The 23007-nt window shown below is 37.9% G+C and overlaps 1 protein-coding gene across 1 annotated transcript; it reads left to right on the top strand.

Moving 5' to 3' along the window:
- Positions 1-1419: 1419 nt before the first annotated feature.
- On the top strand, positions 1420-17636 carry syne3 (spectrin repeat containing, nuclear envelope family member 3). The gene is made up of 18 exons (XM_057344669.1): positions 1420-1545; positions 3307-3465; positions 3772-3944; positions 4157-4466; positions 6051-6206; positions 6643-6987; positions 7775-7911; positions 8257-8431; positions 8648-8830; positions 9645-9788; positions 10080-10214; positions 10932-11093; positions 11262-11434; positions 11526-12093; positions 12372-12530; positions 13370-13528; positions 14175-14216; positions 15630-17636. The coding sequence occupies exons 2-18, from the start codon at positions 3322-3324 to the stop codon at positions 15819-15821; spliced, it is 3357 nt and encodes a 1118-aa protein (XP_057200652.1). The 5' UTR covers positions 1420-1545; positions 3307-3321; the 3' UTR covers positions 15822-17636.
- Positions 17637-23007: the final 5371 nt, after the last annotated feature.

Here is a 23007-nt window from a genome sequence, read left to right as displayed (position 1 = left end):
GCTCAGTGACGCAGGACTTGTTCATCTTAACCCTTGTGTTCAAAACCATATAACACTTGTGGTGTTCCCGGGTTAAAATGACCCGGCTACTGAAGATAAATCATTTTTTTATTTAATATTATCACCAAATATTGAATTAAACCTTTTTGTTGACTTGTTTTCTTTCATTTAGGACTGTTTTTTGTTTCTTTTTCAAACGGATTAAGCGTAGGCCTATAGTTCATCTGAGATTAGGCACCTCAGTCTTTGACTGAAAAAAAGCATTTTTTTTGGCAATATTAAATAAAATATGACCAACATTTGAGCTGTAAGATATTTTTTTTACTTAAGATGTAAGAATGGTCAAATTTGAAAAGGAACAGCACAAGTATAACTTTAGACCCCTTTTCAGAAAATAAAAGCATTTCCGAATAAAAGTTGTGTTTTTGGGATCTTTCATTTTGACTTTAAAAGATCATTTTTGAAGGAACACCAAGTGTCACCTTGTGCGATTTTGAACTAAACAAAAGCATTTCAGCCTAAACTTCCTAATTAAATATTTAAGGACACTAGTGTGATAAACGGTGGAATTTTTTATATTTTATTTAATATTTGCAAAATTGTACTCAAATAATGCTTTTTTCACGCATTATAAAGGTGCGTAAGCTCAGATCAATGAGGCCTACGATTTATAGGTTAAAAAAAGAAACACAAAACCAGTATTTACTGAAATAAAACAAGTTGACAAAAAGATTTAAACTAATATTTGGTAATAATATAGCATATCAAGTGACTTATAAGCTCTCTTTGGTAGGCGGGTCATTTTGATCGGGGAACACAAGTGTGATTCTGTGCCATTTTGTACACAATTAAAGCATTTAATAACACTCTTCCTGGTTAAACAAATTAGTCTAGATTAAAGTAGGCTAGTGTGAACATCAGTGCAAATCTTTGTCATATTTTATATAATATTGCCAAAATTATTTACAAAAAATGCTTTTTTCAGTCAAAAACTGAGGTGCATAAACTCAGAATAACTTGGCCTCCGATTAATCAATTTGAAAAAGAAACACAAAACCAGTCCTAAATGAAAGAAAACAAGTTGACAAAAAGATTGAATACAATATTTGGTGATAAAATTGTATAATGTGAGATTTATAATCTCTCTTTGGTAGGCGGGTCATTTTGACCCGAGAATACCACAAGTGTAACAAGGTGGGGAAAAATCACAAAAAAGCAACAAAAATATATATTCTTTTATGAGAGGTTTTTATAGTCTTTATGAACAAAGTCACCAAATGTCAGTCCAATTCAATAACATTAACTAGTATTTTGGGGTAAAATATTTTTTTCGGGTCAAAATGACCCGAACACAACGGCAGGGTTAATCGATTGCTCGGCGAATCTGCTGCTTCTGTCTGTCTCATCCCTCGAGCAGCCCATGACATGCAACTGACAGGCCTGCGGTCGGTCGGTTCCTGACGTATCTCCGTAACTTTGTAGCTCGAAGGCAACTTATAAGGTCGTTTCTTAACCAAAAAACTCGCGTCCGATGCACATAAATCCGTAAGTACAACCAGTTTATTGACTCGTAATGATCTTTGTGCGTAGTCCTCTCTGTTCATCAATATTGCCCTTCTCTGTTACTTTCTGCTAACAACTTTCAAAGTGCAATGTAACTTAATAGGATTTAGCGCAGCTAATTGAGTTTGCCTGGTCGAGGTAGTGGTTATGTATAATACCGTTGTGTTATTACTTATATAGTTATTTCATTTATGTTTTATACACAAACAAGCGGGGAACAAACCAGCCAATGCCTTCGAACTGGCTAAATGACATGCAAATCGCGGGTTAATCTTCTATGAGAGGGCGTGGATATGTTTTGGTTGTGAATTGCGACAATAATCTGTGTTTATGTTTTATTCTGGTGTTATTAGATTTCTAGCTATGCTAGATTTGGCTATAGAGGTGTGTGTTTCTTAAAATTGTTACCATGTTTAATGCCTTAATGCCTTGAATTTACGGTTGTAATTTGTAGTGTGCTTCCCTGCATTTTTTATTCATGCTGTTTGTAATCACTGTATTGTGTTGTACTGTGTGGGACGTATTGATGGTGTATTTTCATATGAAAGGGTTGCCAGGGGAATGCCAAATACAGTGTGGTGGGAGATATGATTCATTCTGGAAAGTGGCCCATAGTTTTTATTTTGGGCGCCAAAAGACTCTTTATGTTTTGGTGTTTTTATTCTTTTACTTGTTGTATGAAGAACAAGTGTAGTAACAAGGAACTGAGTTAAATTCCCCCTGAGTAATTTATGCAGCATAGCGAACGTTCTTGGAGGAAATATGCCATAGGGTGGAGTAATCTAGTGTTTACAGGAGTGAATTGAAGCCACCATTAAAATGCTATCAGTCATAGAAAAGCTTCTAGTCTGTTTTTTTCTCACTTGCAAGACTGCAATAAAAGTTTACTTCTATTTTAATGAGATTTTGGTAGACTGGTTTTCGCACTGAAATAATATTAAATTGTACTTCAGGTTATTTTTGTGGTATATGCTTTAGTTTTTTTTAAGTGATTGTGTTGTGGTGGTACATTTTACAAGTATTACCATGCTTTAGTTACAATATATACAATAAAATATGCAATATGCAGATGCACTACAGCTCCCCCTAGTGTCTTCTATAGAGATGTGCAATAATTGCAATGATCTGAAACCATCGCGATGATGTCAAACAATCGCGATGAGACGATTATTTAATAATCGTGACAGTCCTATTTACAAATATGGGCTGGTAACCAAATGTTTTGCCTTTGCCAGATGTGTTATTCACTGTTGTAAATTTGACTATTATTACTATTGTTAGAAACATGCTCAACCCTTGTAAAAATTAGGAATGCACACTAAATTATCTGCCATATAGGTATCGGTCGATAATTGGTCATTTAAAATTTTATCGGTATCGGCTGCTGATGACTTTTATTGAAAATATTATTTTAAAGTTTTTAAATATTCAATTGAATTAAGGTGGGGCTCAGTGCTGTTTGATTGCAACTTTCTTCGCAATATCTTCTTTCAGAAGAAAGTCGGTCATACAGGTTTGGAATGATATGAGGATGAGTAAATGATGAAAGAATTTTCATTTTTTGTTGAACAATTCCTATTACATTGTATTACCATTACTATTGTCATGCTTTACCAGCAAAAGTGTCTCTGCATAAGCAACTAAACAATAAATGTGGGTACGTAAGAGGGTTTTGGGTGTAGTAACTGTACTGATATTTTGCTAGTACATAGTTTACAGTATGTGTCCACTTTTTTGCATTAGGTCTGCCTTAAACCTATGACCCAACACGAGCAGCATGAGTTCAGGGAAAGTTTGGAGGAAGCCCTGTCCTGGATGCAGGCCATCCAGGAGAAGCTTAAGCAAAATGATAACACCCAGGGTCCCAGAACAGCACTGGAGGCCAGACTCAGAGAGACGGAGGTGAGACCTCATTTGACCTTTGACCTGTGAGGGCAACCTTGTCTTGAGATACAGCTGTTCCCGTTTCTCACATGTCACATATTCTAAATAAAAAAACTCATGCTCTTTTAGTCTAGAACTAAGAAGTGTAAATATTTATATATTGTTATATCGGTAAAACTTGATTCTGATTGGTCAGTTGCGTCATTCAAATATTTTCCTAATGACTGCTGAACTATAAAATTGACTACAGTCTCGGGAAACTTGTTTCCCTAAAACATTATTCTAGTTTCATATGTCTTGTATCACTGAATGTTTGTTGTAAAGAAAATCCATAGCTCAGAGACTGAAGGCCATGTGAAGATGGACAGGGTGCTGGTGGCGTCTGAAGCTCTGCTCCGAAATGGAGACGAAGAGATGAAGAATCAGACTCATTCCAAACTGAAGGATCTGAAAGCGCTGTGGGATGAGACATTAACCTACATAATTCACTGCCACAGGTACACAGCAATTGTTGCGGAGATCTGAGATAGGATCCTGTTGTCCTCATATGCCTCAAAAAACAATTACTCATTTGGATTGTTATGGTTCTGTGGAAATCTGCAAATCTGTATTTAATGCAATAAAAACAATAAATGGCCAAATCTATATTTTCTGATGTCAGGAAGAAATATTTGCCTATTTAGTGTTGTTTGTTTGGTGTCTCTGTTAGTCGCATCGAATGGGTTTGGCTTCATTGGAGTGAATACCTGAAGGCTCATGAGGAGTTTGGGATGTGGCTGGAGAAGATGCACCGGTCTCTGGAGCCACAGCTTGAGCTGCAGCTGGGTCCGCAGGAGAAGCTGTGGCAGGTTGACCATCTGCGAGTCCTGCACAGTGACATTCAGGCCCAGGGTCAGTTTCTGGAGAGGCTTCTGGATGAGGCTGCAGCGCTTTTCAACCGCACTCAAGATCCCAGTGTTGATGAGCAGGCTCAACAAGGCCTTCAAGATGCCTACAACCATATTCAAAACATAGCACAGGTCTGTTGGAACACATTTTTTAAATCCAAAAGTTTGCTTTGGATATTTGCTGGCTTTACTGAAATGCTGAATTTCAAAGGTATGAAGATAACCTTTGAAGCAGTGTTTTTGTAAATTTTTTATAAGGCCTCTCATGATGGATCTCTGTTAAGTCAATTAACACCAGCCTTTTAATCTTTTGTCTTTCTGTAGGATTTTACTCACTCTTGCAGGGTGTCAAAAAGGGATAGTTCACCCAAAAAGGAAAATTCTGTCATCATTTACGCACCCTCCGATTGTTCCAAACTTGTATAAATCTCTTTGTTCTGCTGAACACAAAGGAAGATATTTGGAAGAATGTCAGTAACCAAACAGATCGCACCCCCCATTTACTGCTATAGTAGGGAAAATAAATACTATAGGAGTCAATGGGAGATGAGATCTGTTTGGTTACTGACATTCTTCCAAATATCTTCCTTTGTGTTCAGCAGAACAAAGAGATTTATACAGCTTTGGAACAATCTGAGGGTGCATAAATGATGACAGAATTTTCCTTTTTGGGTGAACTATCCCTTAAAGTCGGCATGAAACGGAAGTGGCGATTGTCTTTTTTAACGTATCGTCACGTGTACCCAAGCGAAACGACTTCTGAAATGAGAAAAAAATGTAGGGCGGGACTTGATTTCATCCACTGACAACTGATTGGATCGTTAAAAGGTGCAAGATTTGAACGCCAGTTTGCAATCTGTCAGTCATTGCAGCCCCGGCCTCGCGCCGTTCCTCGTGACCAGAAGTGAAGAGATGTCGTTTCGAGAGGGGGAGGAAGTTAACGTTTTTGATTAAAGATTACAAGTGCAAATGAATTTTCTTTTAAATAATGGTGTGCACGGATAAATAATTTATAATAAATACTTCACCACTGTGTAAAACAATTAGAATGATCATTTTTAATTTCATGCCGACTTTAAAACCATATCTTGATTTTTATTTTAAAAGCGTTGTTTGGTAAATTACCACATTATATATCCAACTTGTTGACTTATTGTACAAAAATGTGTAATACTTGGTCAACAGACAATTTTTTACTTAAGGTGCCAATGCCTCGCACAGAACTAGGTAGATCTGCTTTTTCCAATTGTGCCCCATTTGTGTGGAATGAGTGTCAAGGGGTCTTTTATAAAAAGATTTTTAAAAATCTGTTTTTATGGAAAAGTGTACATGCTTTTAACAGTTGATCAGGATGTTGTTTTTCTTTTGTTTGATGATGTGTTTTTGTTTGTGATCTATGTCCTTTGCTAACTATCTTGACCAGGACTTCCTGGTGGAAAAGATATTGTATCTCAATGGGACCTTCCTGGTTAAAAAAAAAAGATTCTTGAATAAATATGAAAACAAAATGCCCTTCTTTTTTGTTGGACATGTTGGAACATGTGTGGCCCCTGACTGAAAAAATTAATTATTGTGGGTTATAAAATATAATAAGTACATAGTACAATTATATAGTATACAAAATTCCTTACATGTAAATACAATTATAACTCAGAATTCTCTTAAGTTTATGAAGTTATTCTGATTTAAAATACGGTTATTGTTTTTTTTTTTCAGGAAAGGTTGGCATTGGCAGAGAAAAGAGCAGAAGAGCACCAGCAGTACAAAAGTTGTGTTCATAAATTCCAAACCTGGCTTGTGTCTAGAACAGAAGAAGTCAGTCGGTTTCGCGACATGGAGGATACCACGCAAAATAGACTCAAAGCCCTGCAGGTACAACAACCTACTTATTTGGGGGAGGTGAAGTCAGAATGGTCAACTGGGTAAATGATTCCTGCTTTAGAAGTCAAATTATAGATATATCATTTTAGTGTGACTGTGAATCACATAATGAATTACTGTCTTTATCTCAACCTTTTGAAATAGTTACTGAACATGTAACTTTCAGAACAAAAAATCTACTCTTAATACAAAAACATGGAAATGTTACACTGAAATGAAGGTTCTTGCCAAAAATCTGGACACACTGGGCTGATAGCAACTCTGAAAACCAAAAATTGGTTTTAAACACCCTGTTTTTCCTCAATTACTATGAATTTGGAGTTTTAGTTTTTATTTATCCCTTAGTTTGGCATGCATAGAAATATACTGTGAAATGTGTGGAAATTAAGCCTAATTGATTATTTTCCATCCTTTAATCCACTATCAGGAAATGGATGCCAATATAGCCAAAGAAGAGCTCACACTCCAGCACATTGTAGGATTGTGTGAGGCGGTGAAGACCAACACATCTCCAGCGGGAGCAGAGAGGATCACAGAGGAGATGGAGGAGTTGAGGTTGGCCTGGCAGAGGTTACGTCTGGCGCTAGCTGAGGTTCATGAAGAGCTCCAGAGCTCACTGGACTCCGAGAGCGAGTATTCAAACGGCTGTAAGGAGCTGAGGGTGGACCTCGCGAAGCTCAGAACCCAGGTCCAGAACCTCAGTGTTGAGCTGGAGAGCAGGGATAGAGAGAGGACAGAGGATCACCTGGTTGCTCAATGGAAGACTCGCACGGTTAGTATTCTGATATTGTGTGGCGCCACTCACAAAGACGTTTAGTGTCTTGATGTTTGACACGGCTTCTTGACGCCTAGCATATTTATGTGGCAGCGCATCAGTGATTTAGGGAATGCCTTTGGTCAATTCCTCTGCTGGGTGTGACAGCTATTTTTGTGAAGCTGGAAGAATTTTACAAGTTTTGTGAAGTAGTTTGGAGTCCATCTGATTTATCTTGGGCATGTATACCAAGCACTTTTAATACACTAAAATGTAGCTATACATTTTTATAGATAAATGGTTTTTATTGTTTTGAATTGTTATATTACAGATGAAAATACCTTAAATGATTATTTCATTGAACATTTTTATTCGGTTCAGGTTCTTATTGGGTGAATTAAGGGTAGACAGGACAGTGTTTGACAGTCATCTCGATGTCGAAATTTGTCTACCTGAATTTACCCTATGTTAATATGTATTGATTGTTGTCAAAATAATAAAAATAATTGTTTAGCCATAATATTTTTCATTTTAAATGGCAATAAAATGGTTTTGTTTGCATTTAGGATAGTGTTGTTTGAAAACTGACGTTCTTACTTCCATCCGTCAGAATAATCAGTTGAGCCAAGTTCGCTGTTAGCATTGGGGAACCAGCAAGGTTGAAAGCCTTTTTAGATCAGTGAATGCTGTCTGGACCCCACGTGGAGAAATTTTACATTAATGTCCGTTTGGATGAGCTCCTTTTCTTCAGACTCATAATGTGCGCACTCATTTTATTGATTTGATCTTCCCGTCCACTTTTCAGGGTGTGCGTAACAAGCTCGTCGCAGAGGAGCCTAATGTGGAGCAGTTGAAATCTCGGTTAAAAGAGCTTTTCAGATTCCCACAGGACTCCAGAGCGCTGTCTGATGAGATGCTCGCTGTGGTAAAGGAGTACCAGAGGTGAGCTGGAACCACACATCCACATAGGAGCCTGATACGAAACACTTTGATGAATATTTGATCCGTCATTAGCTATTAATATGTTTATAGACATTCCATTACCGCAGACGCAATGCAAGGCATGTCACACGCTGGTTAACTCCCCTATTGTCTTACAGTCAGTATGATGTTAGTCACAATGCCCAGTCAGCCATAAACAATGTGTATCCAGCCCTAAGAGAGTGCTCATGTAAGCACTTAACACAATTAGTGCATTACACAGGGTTTTACGGCATTTATTTATTCGTTCGGGTGTATAGCACTGCTCCATTGTTTTGAAGGGCTGTTTTGTGTTTCGCGTGGCAGTGTGAAAGGCAGATCGTTCAGGTTGTCCTCAGAGAGTGAATCGACGCTGCGACAGATACTGCAGGACCCTTTGCTCAGGTTCAGCCAGTGGAGTCAAGCGGTTTCGCAGGTCCTGGAAGCTTCTGCCGACGTGACTGAGTTCTCCCATATCGCTCTGCTTGTACAGAATATCGAGGTAAAAATATATATATTTTTTCCAAGATTAACTGAGTTCCCCGTCCTATACCCAATATTATGTGTTCTTTGATGTTGGAAGAGCAAGGCTGAAAACTACGTTTTAATTATGCATCAGCTTCCTTTTGATATGATCGAAGTTTTATAGTTCTTTTTTGGCCGCCCTTTGTTCTCTTTGAAGTTATTGACCGTGTTCTTCGTTCTCTGGTTATCGCAGAAGTTACTCAAGACCAGCTTGCAGCTGCAGGAGCGTTTGACTTTGCTTCAGGTGAAGAGCGATCTTCTCAGCTCTGTTTTTGGGCAGGAGAAAGCCGATGATCTGTTAAAGGAGCTTAGCGGAGATATGAGGAAGAGAGAATCGCTCCACAGTCAGCTCCAGGAACGCAAGAGTCGTCTACAGGTATCTCACCAGCTACCAGTCCAAAATGTACTTGCTGTATGTAAATCCATGAGCTACATGAACAATCTTTACCCTGCCATACCTGGCAACAGTTTTTATGTCCGTACATTGACTCAGTGGTGTTGTCTACGAGGTGATACGCAGGTATATGCCGTATACCTACTAGAAAAGATCAAGAATTTCCCTATACCCAATTACCCCACAACGTCGTTTTGAGTGGGGTTTATGGGTTTATGTAGAAATAGTATATCACAAATAAATGACGTTATAGCTGGGTTTTCACATGGATCACAAATGTGCATTGAAAATTGCCAGCTATGCATTCGTGAGTGTGGTGGTGCTTAAATATGGGTTGTCGACATGGGACGTTGAGTAGGCTGGGGGGAAAATAAGAGTATACTCGCTACAAAAAACTAGACAACACCACTGCATTGACTGAAACATCCATGGTGATGGCATTACAAACTATTACCATTACTGTACCGTAAACATCTCATGTGAAACTATAGACGGTCTCGGTGGCTACAACATAAACAAACGTTATGTGGCCCAAACGGTTCTTCCATTAGACTTCTGCAAAGAATCAAGAACTGTTGAGTAGATTTAATGTAGTTTAATACAATTCATGTACAATAAAATATTACTATGAATTAATAGTACTAATGAAATACCAAATAAATTGTTATATTATAACCAAACACAAACCAGAATTTAACTCTGGGCCATGTGCATCATCTATTAGACACATAGCTGTTCTCTCAAACCTTCTGAATGTTCTCTGACCCATCCATAACCATGTGTGTTATGTCCATAGGGATTTATATCAAAGACAAAGGACTTTTCTGAGGCTTATGACTCCATACACAAAAAGCTGAGCTTCATAAAGGAGAGGTTCTATGCAGCGAATGGCCTCCAACCTGATATTCTAGCAAAGAAGAGTCAGGCGGACCAGCTCAGGGTGAGCAACATGTTTATTTGTATAGCTTGCTTTACCCACAGCCTTAAATTTAATTCGACACAGATGTTTTGATCTCTACAGGTGGTTTCCTATAGATGTACAGTGACTTTTGATTTAGGTCGTCTTTGGTCACATGCTAAAGGAGTCATGTGAATAATTCAATGACGTTGGGGTACCATCACGCTGAGCTCGCTGTGTTATGGGGCTGGGTGATCAGAGTGGCTTGTCCAGGTGGGAACAGAAAGGACTGTGGGGACAGATCAAATACTAAAAGATTGTGCATTTCTGCAGGTCATTAGGAAAGATTTGGAGGATTGCGAGGCCCATATTTTGGCCCTTGAGACGCTGGTGTCATCCAACCCAACAAACGCCACCAAGTTTGAGGGTCTATATGCAGACTGGAAGTTGCTATACAATGCAGTTCGGGTAAGATCTGTTCTTGCAAAAGTTTTTTAATTGAATGGAACTTAAAGTTCACTCAAAAGTCTGCGATTTATGTACTCTCATGTTGTACCCAAGCTGTATTTTTCTTCTTTGGATGATGACAAGACAAGATATTTTGAGGTTTGATGTACTCGACTACAAATAATTTCATAATTGACTAGTTGAAAAATAATCTAAAAACAAAGTACCTTTGTAAATACCTTTGAAATGGTTTTCATTGAAGATTAGTCTTAGAGGGTGTTTATCAATGATGCCATTCAACAGAATGAAACCAAATGTGGTGGTCTCAAGGTGCTTTTTGGAAAGCTGCACTCTTTTTACTATTTTATAACTTCACACCCCATCTCTCTAATTAATAGAGATGTGAATTTCTGGATGAGGGAAAGGCTACATATCTTCTTACTATCTGCTTTAGAAATGCCCAGCTTCACAAGTGATTCTGTTTTAACCCTGAAGATCAGTAGCTCACACCCTGTGGTTTCCAGACCTCCTGCTGAGTGTTAATCATGATGTTGAAGAAGATGACTATAACGGCCTTGATCAAACCCTCCTTACTTTGCTTTTAATGCACACTTGTGGCCCGAGGAGATGTTTTCTTTTTTCTTTTACTGAGAGCAACACGCACACTAGGACTCTTACACTATAGCCCTTGATGATGCATGTATTTCTTTATGGGTTTGTGTGTTTTGTTTGTACCAGATTAAGGTGAATGAAAGTGAGGAGCACATAGTGGACCATGAACTTTTCCATGACAATATCCTGAATTTGGAGAAGTGGTTAATGATCATGAGACAGAAGCTGGAATCGTTCCGTGGGGGAAATGGAGAATGGGGCATCGATAACCGGCAACAGGAGGCGGAGGTACTGTGCACTTGATAATGTACCTCAGCCGTCTCCCAAAACAATTACACACATTTTCATTCATTTCTTTTTTATTTGTATTTGACTCTCAGTTTTTAAGATACGCATGTAAATGAAATGTAAATGGATTCTGTTTAATCTGTAATCTGTATTGCTGTTGTCCTCTAGAGGGCGCTAGGGGAGTTTACAGAAAATGAGCTTCAGCTGCACCAGATGGAGGCTCAGGGTCACAATGTGCTGGCCAAGACCTCCGATGAGGGCAAAGTTCACATTCGACAAGACCTTAATCGCCTCCGAGAATCCTGGGTGTCCCTCCACACGCTTAGTCTCAATCTTTACAGGTTATAATACTTGCTATATTATGTGCCAATGTTATTAAAGCTAATGCCACACAGCGATTTTATGAATATTTGTTGATTTCTTTCATGTTAGACTTCTGAATGGACAAGACTCCCTGTCACACAGAACCGAGTGTCTGGATAGATGGGCGGATGGGCGTCACGAGGGCTCAGGATCTGGAGCAGCATCCGGCTTTGAAGGTGGACATCTAGCCACAGGTGATGAGGGAACAGGTCAACGTCGACATCACAAGCTCGATTCACAGTTCCACCTGCAATCAGAATCAACAGATTACCCAAAGACCATCGAAGCGACTCAAAATCAATTTCTAGTTGTGTCCCCCGAGGGCATCGAAAGACCAGGACGTCCACAGATCTGGAGACGAGAGATGAGTTACCATGAGAGGACCCTGGATGATGAGGTGGATGCAGTCACTTCTGGAGGTGATGGTAGAGCAAACAGAAAACAGATTGAGGCGGCGGATACGGACAGAAGTAACTTGCTTGGGAAGAGTGAGAGCAGGAGTGCTGATAGGACTGGAGAATGGGTTGAGGAGCATATCGCAGGAGCCCATACTGATGATGCAAAAAGAAGATTGTGGCCATCTCAAATTCCACCTGATGAAATCACTGTGGCTTACAGCTCAGTTGGTGACACTCAGGTTTGGACTATTAAACTATTCACATTCACAATTTTGCGTCTTGATTTTGAGCATCTTTTATTTACACTTTAGGGGCAAAATAGTTCAAACTGTTATTTGCTTTTTTAAATCAGTAGGTCTGAAAAAATATCCAAAGTCCTTGCATGGCATTTTTCTTGTATTAACTCTATTCAAGATATATGATACTAAAATATTAAAAACAAGTCTCAACAACAACTGAGCAATAAATCTAATACTTAATTAGCGAATAAATGAACGTGTCCTTATTTCTGCTGTAGATTGGCTTTCAGGGGCCTCGGCAGCATGTCGACACAGGGATGCTGAGGAGAGAGTTTGAAGCATATCTTCTCAAAGAAAATGACAAGCTCACAAAAATTCTGAACAGCCAAAGCGCCTCGAGTGCCAAAGAACTGACCACGAGACAGGATACACTCAAGGTTAGTGGTGTTTGTTGAAATGTTGCCTTCTTTTCTGTGGTTAAAGTTTAATGGGTTCACATATCAAATAGTGTTAGAGTTAAAAACAATCTTGTGAGAAAGCTTCGATGTCTTATTCAACAGAGGAAATGGTATTCTGCTTTACGTTGGTTATAGACCGTTCCTCAGTTAACTTCTGGTTTGTGTTTGCTAGTGTCTAATAATATAATAACTATTCTAATAACTATTTATATGTTATTTTATTTATGTTCATATTAATTTGTTTTATTATTTTACTGTATATTAATTGTATTAAATAAACGATTTGTTGTATTTTCATTTGATTAAATAAACAAGTTGTTGAATGGTTCCTGTAGTTCAGTCGCATTTAAACAAAGCGTATGGTACACTGACATCTAGCGGTTGAGCTTGGTATCGCAGTCTAAATTTAAAATATTGGTGAGACAAGTTTAGCCAAGTAACGGTTCTTTTCGGTTTCTTTTGATTGTTATCAGAAATAATCTACAGGCACTCTTTTGTTTGTGAATGTGAACGGGAAGTTAAGTTGAGGGGGGGTCATAAAAGTGCGCATGCGCAGTAACGTTTGTTTATGTTGTTAAGATGAAACCGTCTATAGCATGCTCATTTTTAATATGTAACCCGGACTTTAAGGGAGTATCTAAGAACTTCACACATTGTAGGAATGACTTGGAGATTCGTTTTAACAGCTTAATTTTTTGTAGTAATAATCATGGTCTAAATTAAAGTGTTGGACTTGGTGAAAGGTCAGTTTTAGATTTTATACATTTGTGTCAAGTGTGCCCTCATACTTTATACATTTTAATTAATTTCTGGCACAGGGTTTGCGTGCTGGTGTGTCCTGGGGTCAAAGTCAATTCCAGAAGCTAATGGAGAATAAGTCACCTGATGAAGATGTGGAGGATCTGCGATATCGTTGGATGTTATACAAGTCCAAACTGAAAGAGGCTGGTGACCTCAGAGCTCTGAAGAAAAACAAGGTGCAAAGAGAAAAAACAAATATTTTTATTTTTTCCTGTTTATTATAAGTGAGCCCTTTCCCTTTATCTTTTTTGTTTGTTTGTTTAAAAAATACTTATTTTTTAAAGGTTTTAGCTTTTTCTTTATACAATTATTATATTATAAAAGTAAGAGGCCATTCCAAATTTTCTTTTAATCTGACTTGACAGCATGACAAGAAAACGGATAAATATAGAGACTATCATTTATCACATTAAAAAAATATTTAACAAAATAACTTTTTCTAAATACATGTAAAAGTTTAACTGTTGTATTGCTTAGAAGTGAATATGAACTTGTTTTCTTTGCAGTATTTGAGGTCTGAAAAAATACAGAACATCTTTTCTATCCACCTATTTCTCCCGTTTTCATTTTCTGCAAATCGAAACAATATTTTTATTTGAAATTTGGATAAATATTGTTAGTAGTTCACAGAATGAAACTAAAGCAATAATTTTACCTAAACAAATATAAATAGTAAATTCAAAAAAACTAAAAATTATGTTTGAAATTGTCTCCGTGGTTGTATTATATCTATTAACCGCTGCTGTGTAGTAGCATGTGTCCACCACAAGGGGGCAGAGTTTTATTGTGCAGAAACTGACCAAATGTTTCTGTTTATTTCAGGGTGCAAGTGCACAAGGACAGGGGCTTGTTCGTGCTGGAAAGGTAGTTTTCCTCAAAAATACATCTCTTCATATTGATATAATGGTTGCGAATGGTACTTCATGTTGACTTGACAAATGATGTAAAGTTTGTAAGATGTCTAAAATGATGTACGACAATTGGATTACCTGAAAGACTGTGAAATAGAGGCTCACAAAAAGCTTTTTATAAACCTCACCCGCACCTCTTGGCTCCCAAAACAAATGCCTTTTTTTCCGTGGTCCATTCATAGTTTGAGAAAGATCAAGGCCGTCGCTCCCATTGATGTCTCTGGGGAGTGTGTTATTCTCTGTGAGTAAAGTTTTCTGGATCCACACTTTTTTTTTAACAGCTCTCTTTCCACTTTCTGGCCATCTGTTCACGAGCGTCACGTCTGTATGAGAAGAAGAACAGGTGTCCTGCGCACTCTATTTAAAAGCTGTGCTCAGTTTGCCTTTATTATTTATTAGGGCTTAGTATTGTAGCGCACCTCACGATATGGTACACAGTACAATACTGTACACATTAGATTACAGTTGTTACAATTCGAAAACGTTTTTCCTCTCTGGAACTTGCTGTCATGATGCTTGACTTGTGGGTTCTCCATCTAGGTGTATGAGTGCAAGAATGTACCATATGTAAATGGGTCTGAAGGCAAACCTTTTAAATGGCTTGAATGACTTGTATCTATAAAGACAATATACATCTTTCTGTATATTATTTCAGGCTGAGCACCGCTGTAATTACCTTTCATTGCGAGAACACTTAAATAGAGGCTGGCAAAAGAAATGAGTGGAGATTCAGCGTTCATCCACCCACATTTCCTCCTACTCTCCTTCTCGCACTTTCACTCCGTCTCTCTCTTTCTCTCTCTTTTTCTCAAACACTCACAGAGAGAAAACGCTCCCATGTTTCTCAGCTGCAGAGGCGTTAAATAGAAAGGCTTGTATTTTGTTCGGTATCTCATGGCATATCGCTTAGTCGTGGACTTGTGTTTGATGGTGATCTGTGGGTGGACATATACTCCCACAATTCCACCAGATACTCTCTTTCTATGCATTTGATGTACTCTATGTTTGCCTGGGAATTTTGCATCCATTGAGTCATGAATATTTTTTATCAGACGATGAATAAAAAACTGTTGCTCCTTTTGAGGATTAAAGCATGAGCTGGCTTCCTCTTTGTTGTCAAATGATTATAAGGCATTTTTGTATTTGGTTACCAATCCCATAATGCACTGCAACAAGCTCAGTTTCACTCATGATGGCAGATGGGAAATGCGTGTGGTTGCTAATGTGTGTTGTATGAGCTTGCTGCGTATATTGTCCGAGTCAAAAAAAGAATAGTGGTTGAGATGTGAATAGCAAGACTGTTCACTAGGATTCGTGACCGAGCCATTTAGCATGCATCAACTTTTTATGCTTGTGTGTTTTGCAGAAGAACAGCAGCCCCGGGTTCCTGTACCGCGTGTGTCGCGTGGCTCTTCCTCTTCAGCTCCTGCTATTGGCCCTGCTGCTGTTGGCCTTTCTTCTACCCATGATGGATGAGGGCAAAAGCTGCTCGCTGTGTAACAACTTCGCCCGCTCATTCAACATCATGCTCCGCTACGACGGACCACCACCCACTTAAAGATGAACGTAACACTTCTGGCATATGCTCAAAAACATAGCTTTTTGCAAAGACGGCAATCTGTGGTTGTTTATGTAACATGTACTTACCGCATATTTTCTATATTGTGTTTTATGTCTTTTATTTTTGGTTCTTGGATGGATTTGGTCCACAGTATACCTACTGGTGGACCCAGCAGATCAGAAACCATGTGTGTGTGTGTGTGTTTGTGAAAATGTGAGTGGGTGGATGGCATAGACGCTCACAACCTGCTCTGTGTGATTCAAGCTGTTCCTTCTCTACATGCATTTGGAGAAACCAATGCATTTACAAAGAGAAAAGAAGTCCCTTAAAGATGTCTCTACTCAGGAGTTATGTCACATCCCTTACGTTTTTATGCACCTTTTATGTTTTATTTCTAGTCATTTACCTGTGGTATGTCTTACATATTTAACCGGAACTGTGCATGTTTTTTTTACCATGTTATGTTTAATTAATCTGCTATTTTACTCAGGCATGTAGACAGCGAAATCTGCTGTATTATAGGATATATCGCTGTGTTCCGTATAATAATTCAGATGTCATTGGGACTACCGTGTCAACGTTCAGTTAAACTCCAAAACGTTCTTCAGACTTTGCCACTATATGGTACAGATTTAGAAGAGAAAGCGGTCTTTAAAAATGAACAAAGACGGTCCCTGTCTGTCTTCAACAGAAAAACAAATCACCCCATAGTTAAGGCGCTACGACATGCATGTCTCAGAATAGACGGTGTGTTCATAAGATGGTTTTTGGATATCGGGGTTGTGTAATCTTTTTGTTGACTTAATTTGGCATTGGCTGGCTTCTGACGGTTGTCATGCCTTATTTGAAGGGAAATGTCCTTTTTTGAACAGAATTTTGGAACTCTGTGACCTTCCTGGTCTGTTTTGTTTCTCTCAGACGGAAGTTATTCTCAGATGGGGGCTCATTTGTTTGAGAGGTTGTTGTTCGTAGAATGAATCTCTTGATTTTTATTTGTCCAGCACAATTGAGGTTTTAGTGGACAAGGCTCTGACTATCCTGTATTTCAAAGTGCTATGTTTAAGACATAAGACACATTGCTTAGGAGAATCGGAGACAACTTGCATGGCTTTTATGCTTTTGAGTAGTATTACATATACTGTACGCACATTGTATTCTGTACTGCTTTTATCCTGTAGCAAATATCTTATTCAGAACTGCATATCTTAACTTGCTCTTAAAATGGTAATATTTACGTTAATATTTGATGCACTATTTATTGTTAAATCCATAATAGTGCATGCGCAGAGATAGACTTCAGAAAATATGCTGCAAAACTGTAATGTTGAATTTATTGCACTGATTTGTTTCAATTTAAACTCTTTCTCAATGCAAACCCTTTACTGAACTATACCGATGTTATCCACAATACTGTTGTTGAAGGCTGAAAATGCTGCAAAGTTAAGCTATATAAAATTTGGTTAAATGGTTTGGCTGTGTTTTAGGATCAACTAATGGTCATTGAACGGATGCTAAAATATCTGATTTATAGCACTGTGTGCATGAGAAAGATTTTCATTGGAGAACTTTGATTTAAAAAAGAATACTGGAAAGATTCTTCTTTTTTTGTTTAAGTTGACTGCGAGATGCAAGCATGTAGAAATTCTAGTTTCAAATGCATGAAGCGTTATCGTAAGACAATATATTAACAAAGCCTAAACATTTATTTTATTACATATTTTGGATGAGACCTATAATGCATCTTTAAACTGTTATATATAAAACGTATTACCAGTATTTTTGTATTTTACCCCAGGCAATAAACATGCTGTGCATTTTCATTACATGTGTCTGTTTCTTTTGTTATTATGGCTTTAGATTTAATGCCAGATAAATGTGACTGCTTTTCAATATAGAGATCGCATTCCTTTTGCTAGAAACTTATCTGTTTGCCTGCTTTTGGCATTAAAGTGAAACTGAACTGGTTTAACAAGATGTGTGACAGAAATACTGATAAGGAAATATAAAACCAGCGTACAAGTATGAATAAACCTCACACAGCAAGGCCTGCTAGACTTTAATGCCATGTAAGGTCATAAAGGTTATTTGAGGTTTTAGGAATGAGTTCATTTATTTTGGTTAGTTGGAAAGCCGAAACCATATCAGATTTTTCATCAGCTACATGTTCAGACTTTTGAATAAACATGTTGTTGCATAGATCTGTCATCATTTCTTTGTCACCTACAGTAGGCAACTGGATGACCGCCTTTAGAGTTTATATTTCTATTTAAAGGGATAGTTCACCCAAAATCAAAATAACTGTCATAATTTATTCACCCTCATGTCATTCAACATATTTCTTCTGTGGTACACTTAAGAAGATATTTTGAGAAATATCTGAATGGTTTTGTGTCCGTAAGTCAATTTGTTGCCACCTTTGTTGTTTGGTTGCCAACATTCTTCAGAATATCTTCTTTTGTGATCTGCAGAAGAAAAAAAGTCATAAATGTTTGAAATGACAAGAGGGTGAGTAAATGATGACAGAATTTTCATTTTGAAGGTGAACTACTCCTTTAAGCTGGATCACAATTTTTAGATGAATACACAGCAATATCAGAACAAGATAGTACAGTAAAAAAAATACGCTGCTGAGTCACCGAGAGCACGATTTCTGTTTTGGTTAAACATCGGTCATAGTGGAGGCCGTTTATTGACAGTCGCTCGAGTCAGGTGATTGTTTGTACTTAAGGTGTGTATATGAACTCTAGCCTAATATGCGTATGTGACTATAGCCGAAGCACACATTCATGGTCTGATTTATGGGATTTGTGTGAGAAGGAAAGAGATGAATCTACCACAAGCACAACAACAGATTTCACACAGTTTCCTTCCTGCTTAGCGATGGGCAATCCAAAATCATGTTTATTCATTGATGCCTGTAAAGCCAGAAGGAAGGATCCAGAATATGCCACATGGCGGCACAAGGCACATTTTTGAATGAGCATTAAATATTGGAATATAAAGAAAACCTCACAAATATTGACAGTTTTCAATTATGAAATCAGACACAGAAGATTCAGGATATGGAAACCCAAGAGCTCTCGGTCACATGACAGACTTCTGTGTTCAATGACCCTAACATGACTCACATTGCTAAACACTGGAATTTCCTTTTAACTTTGTAATTACACTTAGGTTTGAACAATTGTTAGTCTTGTGTTAAATATTAAGGAACGTTGGTGAGTGTAAAAGTCAAGCAGATGCTTGAGGCAACGGGATAATTGGAATGAGATGAGTAAGACACATTTGTAGCACTCTCATTTGTAAGCACGAGTAATAAAATGTTTCTCTCCACCTGCTCTGTCAATATTGTGGCAGAAGGAATCTGGTTTATTGCATCGGCTGGCCACTACCACTGTAGTAAATATTTAATTTTGTGGCATGTTGCCATGGCAGCCGAGGTTCCAATGTCATAGGTCTTTTCCACTGGGATCATCAAGAAAATGCAAATTGACAGGTCCTTAAAATAAAAGCGTATCTTAGTTGACCATAGAATTCTAGAAAGATCTAGATGTCATTAATAGATTGACGTAAAAATAGTAAAAACAATGTGGAATGTCATTGCTCTAGGGTTGCTATGTGGTTGCTAAGGTGTTCAGAGCAGTTCCTTGGACATTAGTGGACTGAAGAGATTCAATGTAAATCTATGGCATTTGTTTCAACCGATTTAGTCCAGTAGTCTAAAATGAAATCTCTTCATCAAAGGGAATTTTTTCCCCTACAATAAATGTCATCATTTACTTCTGTATATGACACTTTCTTCTGCGGGACACAATCGAAAATATTTTGATAAATGTCTCTGTGGTTTTGTGTCAATCCGATGGAAGTCAATGGGAGCCAGTGCAGTTTGGTTGCCAACTTTCTTAAAAATATCATCTTTTGTGTTCTGCAGAAGAAAGAAAGTCACGGGTTTGAAATGACATGAAAATGATGAGAATTTTTATTTTTGGGTGAACTGTCCCTTTAAGTCACATGGCGATTCATGTACCTTGCAGACTGAGACACGTGTTGAATTTTAGGATTAGTTGTTTAGTACAGCGTTTTGCACAAATCAACAAATTAAAAGTATGCATAATAATATTAATGATCATTAAAATTCAAATATATTGAGACTCATTCCCGTAAGAGATCTTAAAATTGGTTCATATAAAAACATTTACATGACCGTTTATGACTTGAGGTGATGATATTGCTGCTTTGTCTAGATAGTCACGTAGTTCACATTACCTCGACATAGCATACACACATAGTATGTAAAACAGTTCAATGCCTTGTATGTTTGTGACATGACAGGTAAAACCAATCACATGAATTGCTTAGTTATTTCAGTTTGATAGTGTATGAAAACAAATTTGCATTTATGTGTATGCATTTAGCAGATGCTTTTAAGTGACTTACAGTGCGTTATGAGATATACATTTTATCAGAATGTGGACATCTTAGGGACCAAACCTTTGATGAGCTTTGTATTAATAACTATAAATAAATATTATGCATGCCTGCAATTATGTCATCTGCCCTCCTCACAGCATTGCATTCTGGGTTCATCTGTGATGAATCCATGTGGCACTAAGCAGGGAAAACTGGACCTGGTTGACCTGATACGCACTTCATTATAGAATGACCCTTGTAATTATCACACGCTAAATCCATCCAGAGCTTAATAATGTCTTTATGGTGGTCTCTGTCATGAGGCATATGAGGACAGATATGTTGTGGTTGGTCTTTTCCACGCCCATATATGGTGAACCACTAATCCTGGTTAAAAGTTTCCTCTGACCTTCAGTTTAGGCACTAAACAGCTGGCAGATACAGTGATGTCACTCCGTTAGTGTTCATTTAACCTCTTCCACTGTGACATTTCTCTATTCTTCCATGTTTCAGAGTACAGATGGGTGCCACCAGTGTGTTGGCACTTGATTTGTACAGCTGATGGAATAAATCCAATCCGAGCTTCTGAAGAAACAGAGGCGCTGCATCAGAGCTGCAGGTCAATGTACAAGATGCAGGCAACAGCTGTGACCCACATCAAAACAAGGTGACAGCCAAGTCTGTGTAAATTAAATATAGATTCTGTTTCTCTGTTGTATGTCAATATTAATCACCATTCAAAGCACAGTGACTTTCCTTCCCTTGAAGGTTTAACATAATTGTTTCCAATATTGATTTCATTAGTTAAAAGATCAAAGCACATTATTCCCGCAATAGAATAGAATAGAATAGAATAGAATAGAATAGAATAGAATGAGCTTTATTGGCCAAGTATGTTTCCACATACGAGGAATTTGTTATAGTGACAGAAGCTCCACAGTGCAACAGAAAGACAGCAACAGGACAGAACACAGATGATAAAAAATAATAATAATATACAATAATATAGAAAATACTTCAATATTGACTTCAATGTAGTCAATATTGACTACATTGACTGTAGATCTAAAGCCATGCATACCAATAAATATAATGCATGAACCCAGTATTTGGGAGAACGTTGGTAACCAAACAACATTGGCCCCCACTGACTTCCATTGTATTGACACATGAGACATTTCTCAAAATATCTTCTTTGTGCTTCACAGGTTCATACAGGTTTTAAACAACATGAGGGTAAATAAATGTTAAAGGAATCTGTATTTTGGTGTGAACTATCCCTTTAACGCCCCCGTTTTTTGACTCCAGGCTGCAGTTGTTAGCCTCAAGTCTCAACATGCATTTTAATGTTATAGTGAGCATTGCATTATAAGAGCAGAACGCTAAAGACAAAGCACACTGGATGAAATATTTTGTTCCAGCTTCTATCTGTGGGTGGTTTGAAACTTCTCATCTTTTTCCTTGTTACACAACAGCCGCCTCTGCCTGGAACAGAGGGTGGGTGAACGCTGATACCCATTGATCCTTATGAATATTCTCCAACGCTGACCCTCATACGTCTCATCATAATCACTGCAATCCTGTTAAACAACTCGCTTTCTCTGTTTCTTTCCATCATTTGCAGGATGCACATTCATTGCTGTGGTGTAGGAAATCTTCGTTAATGTATAATGATTGAATTGGGTTAAAGTGACAGGATGTTGCTGATCAGCTGACTGTTTGCCTTATTACTGCAAATCTGTAAAAGCTGCTGTGAGAAGTGATTATTATAAACTAACTCTACAAGATCTTACATAATTTAATTTAGTGAGTAAAACATAAAAATGCTTCTTAGGGACTGGTTTATTGGCAGTGTATATATGAAAAATAGAACAGTGTGTCTTTAAATCAACAGGAAAATATTGTGAAAAATGATATTATGTATGTTGTCCCATGAGGACCTTGCAATTGATGACAGCTTGTTATAAGCATTTCAGGACAAGAAAAACAAATTAAAACGTTTTTAGAATATTTAAGAACTTTACTTTTGCAATTCAATTGCGATTATGATTTTGTGAGGTTGGGCAGTAGAGTGACCAATGAAACCAGTTAATTGCATTTTTAAGTCTTACCAATAAAGACATTTTATGAATAAAGTTTACACTCCTGCATTTAAATGAACTTGATCTCGTTCAGTATCTTTGTAATCGCATGTTTTGCTTCCAAAGATTAATTTCTATCTGAAGTACAAACAGCAGGGCAGGGCCAAAATAAAGCTTGGAGTATTGAACAGGCTACATAATGTGTTTTCTGCAGCTGTAACTTTCTACATCGATTATCCATATAACCTTTACTCTGACTATTCCTGTTTCTTATCAGATTGACTTGTGCAGTATTTGTCGGTGTCATTAGAAAAGAGCATGCAGGAGTGCTCACGATAATGCAGGGTTGTCGATTACAGTTCAACGTAAACGAGCAGTCGTGTCTGTGATAAAGGACGGGGTGTGTAAGTGATTTGCACATCACGTGAAGCAGATTTAGCTCAGTCACTGTGTAGAAAAGCCAGGCCGATCCATATGCCGCACAGCACTGCATATATAAACACGGTTTCTCCCAGCCGACTTTCGTCACTGAGATCAGCGTTGGGAAGTCCGATTCAATTCAGAGAATCGATTCATTCGGACGGTTCACATATTGGATTCGACGAATCTTTTGAGTCATCGGCCACAGGAGTCCTCGTGCAGCACGTTTTTACGATTCATTTGTTTCTGTTCATACATGTTTTCGGTAAGCT

Source organism: Triplophysa rosa, linkage group LG10 (genome assembly GCF_024868665.1).
Source record: "Triplophysa rosa linkage group LG10, Trosa_1v2, whole genome shotgun sequence".
NCBI classification, from domain to species: Eukaryota; Metazoa; Chordata; class Actinopteri; order Cypriniformes; family Nemacheilidae; genus Triplophysa; species Triplophysa rosa.
Note: the sequence above shows the minus strand (reverse complement) of the source record. Positions and strands in the feature narration are given on the sequence as shown.

What these genes read in the sequence shown, in the direction of transcription:
- syne3 (XM_057344669.1), top strand. Translation starts at nt 3,322, where the DNA reads ATGACCCAACACGAGCAGCATGAGTTCAGGGAAAGTTTGGAGGAAGCC. An exon ending in CTTAGTCTCAATCTTTACAG is followed by an intron (nt 11,435 to 11,525) that starts GTTATAATACTT and finishes CTTTCATGTTAG; the next exon opens with ACTTCTGAATGGACAAGACT. An exon ending in GCTCAGTTGGTGACACTCAG is followed by an intron (nt 12,094 to 12,371) that starts GTTTGGACTATT and finishes TTTCTGCTGTAG; the next exon opens with ATTGGCTTTCAGGGGCCTCG.